The following is a 5359-nucleotide window of genomic DNA, read 5'->3' as shown; positions in this document are numbered from 1 at the left end:
AGGCAGAGGAAGAGGTGAGGTGCGGTTGTGGAGAGAAATTGCAGTGGTTTCGGTGGAGTTGTGCAGAGAAGGAAATGAGGTTTGGTGAAGGGTGGTGTCTCGGTATCATGAAAGGAAGTGGTTTGCGGTTTGCTTGTGCAGAGAAGAAATTTTAATTGCGGTTTTAGATTGTGATATAGAGAGGATGGTATTGTGGTGCCGCGGTTTAAGGAAAGGATTGCGTATAAGAATTGGTTTGGTTGCGTACAGAAATGGGTAATAGCTGCGGCGATTAGACTTGTGGTCAGAAGTTTCGTTTGGTTTGCATGGAAATGTAAGGGCGTTTTGGTCTTTTCACTTTGCTCCCTAACTTCAACTTAATTTCTCAATTCCAACTTAATTCTAAAAATTATTCCCAAGCGTGATACAAACGCCTAATTATATTCTAATATACCTAAACCATTTGATTGAATTTTCACGCCTTAAGCATGTTTAATATATTAGAATCATATTTATCTAAAATTCATTGGTTTTTATCTTAACGTGGAAATTCCTATTAACATTTAACATTAGCAACTAATTGAAATTAATCATAGGAATTAAATAATTTATTTTGAGATCGTAAGTCTATTGACTCAAGTATCATTACTTTAGCATAAAGGAATTAAGTATTCTATCCTTTGTATGTTAAGGCGACAAATTAATCTAACCCTAAAGATATTAATTTAATCAAATAAAACCAAGAAATTTCATAACTTAGGAAAATTATATTATTTTTTCGTAAACCTATTATTACGTACTTAATTGCGAACATTTAAAAGTAATACTAAAAATTATCAAAGAATAAAAGAAATGCAAATGAAATACGCACTAGTTTATATATCCATTTTTCAGGGTTCTCACATCCTCCCCTCCTTACAAGAATTTTGTCCTCAAAATTCACACTTTCTAAGGAAATAAATCAGGGTACTTTTTCTGCATTTCTTCTTCTAATTCCCAAGTTGCTTCCTCAAGTCCATGATTTCTCCATAAAATCTTCACCAGAGGAATTTTCTTATTTCTCAGTTCCTTTACTTCTCTTTCCAAAATCTTGACTGGTCCTTCTTCATACGTTAACGTCTCATCCACTTCAATTCCTTCCAGGGGCAGCACATGACTTGGGTCGGGATAATATTTCTTAAGCATGGAAACGTGAAATACATCGTGAACCTTAGCCATGCTTGCGGGTAATTTCAGCTGATATGCTACATTCCCAACTCGCTTCAAAATTTCGAAGGGTCCGATATACCTTGGCTTTAGCTTCTTACCTTTCTTAGGCACTACTCCGCCCTTCAAGGGTTTAATTTTTAGGAAGACTTTGTCTCCTACTTCGAATTCCAAATCTTTCCTCCTTGTGTCAGCGTAGCTCTTTTGTCTACTCTGAGCGGTTTGAAGCCTTTCCCTAATTAGTTTCACTTTCTCCTGGGCCTCTTCTATCCAAGGTATCGCTGTTGGATCTACAATCTTCTTTTCTCCTATTTCATCCCAATGAATCGGAGATCGACACCTTCTCCCATACAAAGCTTCATAAGGTGCCATTTGAATCGAGGCTTGATAACTGTTGTTATATGCAAATTCTACTAGGGTCATATAATTACTCCATTTACCTCCAAAATCCAATATACACGACCTCAGCAGATCCTCCAAAGTTTGAATTGTTCTTTCCGACTGCCCGTCGGTTTGGGGATGGTACGCAGTACTAAATTTCAACTTGGTCCCCAAAGACTCCTGAAATTTCTGCCAAAAATGTGAGACAAACCTTGGGTCTCGGTCAGACACAATGCTTACAGGAATACCATGTAATCTTAGGATCTCTTCTGTGTACAACTTGACCAATTTTTCCAACGAAAAGTTCATGCTTATGGGTAGGAAATGTGCAGACTTAGTGAGTTGATCAACTATTACCCAAATTGCATCAAATCCTTTTTGGCTTCTAGGCAGTCCCGTTACAAAATCCATTGTGATATGTTCCCATTTCCATTCAGGGATTTCTAACGGTTGCAATAAACCAGAGGGCTTCTGATGCTCAGCTTTTACTTGTTGACAGATCAAGCACCTCTGAACAAACTCTGCCACTTCCTTTTTCAAACCTTCCCACCAATACAATCCCTTCACATCATGATACATCTTGGTCATACCTGGATGTATGGTATACTTCGATCGATGTGATTCTTCCAAAATTTCTTTTCTTATCTCTTCATTTGCCGGAATCACAATTCGACCTCGGAACCTCAATACACCTTCAGACCCTAATTTAAAATCTAGGGTTTCTCCTTTTTGCATTTTCTCCAAATTCTTTTGAATCATAGGGTCCGTTTTCTGGGCCTCCTTAATACGCTCTAGTAATGGCGATTTTAACGATAAGTTCCCAAGTAATATCTTCAATTTCTCCAAGCGAGGGTTCCAACCACTTATTTCCTCCAGCATGTCCCACTCTTTAATCATTAACCCTGCTACTTGGGCCTTTCTACTTAGAGCGTCAGCTACCACATTAGCTTTTCCTGGGTGGTAGTTAATTGAACAGTCATAATCTTCCAGAAATTCTACCCATCGCCTTTGTCTCAAATTTAATTCCTTCTGGGAGAACAAATACTTAAGACTCTTATGGTCCGTATAAACCTCAAAAGTCACGCCATACAAGTAGTGTCTCCATTTTTTTAAGGCGAAAATCACTGCTGCTAACTCTAGGTCATGAGTTGGGTAGTTTTGTTCGTGAGGCTTCAGTCTCCTGGAAGCGTAGGCAATCACTTTACCATTTTGCATTAAAACACATCCTAGACCTTCTCCCGAAGCATCGGAGTACACGGCATAACCTTCACCTCCATCAGGTAACACCAAAACAGGAGCGGATGTTAAACGCTTCTTTAATTCCTGAAAACTTGACTCACACTTCGGAGTCCAAGTGAACCTATTCCCTTTCTTGGTTAGCTCAGTCATGGGTCCAGCAATCTTCGAAAAATCCTTGATAAATCGCCTATAGTACCCTGCTAATCCCAAGAAACTTCTAACTTCAGTGGGGCTTTCTGGCTGTTGCCAATTCATAACGGCCTCAACTTTTGCCGGATCGACGGCAATTCCCTCCTTGGAAACTTTATGCCCCAGAAAAGATATTTCATCCAGCCAAAACTCACACTTGCTGAATTTGGCATACAGCTTCTGCTCCCTTAATATTTGCAAGACTATCTCCAAGTGCTTAACATGTTCCTCTCGAGTCTTTGAGTATATCAAGATATCATCGATGAAAACCACTACAAACTGATCCAGATACTTCTTAAAGACTCTCTGCATTAAATCCATGAATGCCGCTGGTGCATTAGTTAAACCAAAAGGCATGACTGCGAACTCAAAATGTCCATATCTCGTACTAAAAGCAGTCTTGGGTATATCCTCCTTCTTAATCTTTAACTGATAATACCCTTGCCTCAAATCCAGCTTAGAGAAAACTACTGACCCTTGCAATTGGTCGAACAAGCTATCTATCAATGGTAGAGGGTATTTATTCTTAATTGTAACCTCATTTAACCCTCGGTAATCGATACATAACCTCAAGCTTCTATCCTTTTTCTTAACAAATAGAACGGGTGCTCCCCACGGTGAATCACTCTCCTTGACAAAACCTTTCTCCAAGAGGTCTTGCAACTGAATTTTCAACTCCTTCAGCTCAGCAGGAGCCATCCGGTACGGAGTTTTAGAAATCGGAGCTGTTCCCGGCACCAAGTCAATCTTAAATTCCACTTCTCTTTCCGGCGGTAGAGTCTTAAGCTCTTCCGGAAAAACATCCGGAAATTCTTGTACCACTGGTACATCTTCCAACTTCACTTGATCACTGGGAGCATTAATCATGAAAGCTAAGAAACCTTGAGCTCATTTTGACAACATTTTCCTTGCCCGTATCCCTGAGATCATAGCAGATGATGCTAACCTACCCTTAACATCTAACCTCAGAGTTGCTTCTCCAGGTATACAGAATTCTACCACTTTTGCTCGGCAATCCAGCTTAGCATGATATTGGCCTAGGAAATCCATTCCTATGATCACATCGTACCCTTTTATGTCCAGACTGATTAGATCCACTAGCATTTTACGCTCTCCAATCCAGAATTCACAATTCTTAAAGGCTAAGCTAGCGATTATCCTCTTATCACCCATTGGTGTCCTAACTTCAAGATCGAAGGGTAATTTAACAGGTCTCACGTCTATTCCAGACATAAATGATGGGTTTACGAATGAATGAGTTGCACCAGGGTCAATTAACACTTTAGCTAATCGATGAAAAATGGGGAGAGTACCTTCCACGACCTCCGAGGAATCAGGTACAGGTTGGTCATCTATAGCATACACCCTGGCAGGAACTGTTGGCCGGCTCCCTCCAGAAGTGTTTGGTCTAGCATTTGGATTACCCCCTTCCTGCATTTTTGGACATCCAGCAATTTGGTGCTCGCTACTTCCGCATTTCAAGCACCTCCCTTGCTTCTTCCAGCAGCCATCCATAGCATGACCAGGTTTCTTACAATATGCACAATTCACTTGGGGAACTATTGCTCGGCCTCCTTGCGAGGTATTCCTAGGTTGTCCCCTTCCAATTGGTCCCACTCTGGTTCCATTATTTCGTCCCCCTACATTCCTGGCCCCATTTCCTCTTGCTTGGGCGCCTCGTGGTGCTCCAGGACTATTCACTCCAATGGTTCCTCGGCCCACTTTGGCAGGTGGAGCATTTCCATACGTCGGCTCCCGACTACTGCTAGGAGCAAATCTTTTCTTGGCCTGAAAAGATTTCACTTGAGCCCTTGCTACTTCAACTCTCTGGGCTTTCTCGACGGCATCTGCAAAGGTATCTATCCTCACGGCAGCTAACCCTTCCTGTATTTCTACATTCAGACCCTGCACAAACCTTCTAACTCGCCTTTGCTCCGTGGTTATCAATTCAGGAGCAAAACGGGATAGCTTTGTGAACTGGACTTCATATTCGGCGACACTCATCGCCCCTTGCTTACATTTTATGAAGTCGTCCTCCCTCTTTTCTTGGATGAGAGGTGGAAGAAATTTGGCATTGAACTCCCTTGTGAAGTTTGCCTAAGTCCTTGGAGTATGATTCCTGTCCCAGTTAGTCCTAATCAGATTCCACCAGGAGCGAGCAGCTCCCTCAAACTGGAATGTAGCAAAAGTCACCTGCCGCTCTTCCGCGTAGTTTAAAGCTGCGAAGATGTCGGAGATTCTCTCCCACCATTCCTCAGCTATCTCAGGTTCGGGTTCTCCGTAGAACTTAGGAGGTCCAAACTTCAGAAACCTCTCCAGTGCCCGATCCTCGGAATCGACTGGGCCTCCTTGGCGGTGCACTGGC

At 41.7% G+C, this 5359-nt stretch overlaps 1 protein-coding gene across 1 annotated transcript; it reads right to left on the bottom strand.

Annotated features, from left to right (window-relative positions):
* Window positions 1-2044: 2044 nt before the first annotated feature.
* On the bottom strand, window positions 2045-4998 carry LOC113738999 (uncharacterized). The gene is made up of 4 exons (XM_072044992.1): window positions 3959-4998; window positions 3598-3844; window positions 2799-3300; window positions 2045-2127 (listed from the first exon to the last, which is right to left on the bottom strand). The coding sequence occupies exons 1-4, from the start codon at window positions 4996-4998 to the stop codon at window positions 2045-2047; spliced, it is 1872 nt and encodes a 623-aa protein (XP_071901093.1).
* Window positions 4999-5359: the final 361 nt, after the last annotated feature.

This window comes from Coffea arabica, chromosome 1c (genome assembly GCF_036785885.1).
Source record: "Coffea arabica cultivar ET-39 chromosome 1c, Coffea Arabica ET-39 HiFi, whole genome shotgun sequence".
NCBI classification, from domain to species: Eukaryota; Viridiplantae; Streptophyta; class Magnoliopsida; order Gentianales; family Rubiaceae; genus Coffea; species Coffea arabica.
This window is presented reverse-complemented; position numbering and strand designations above follow the sequence as displayed.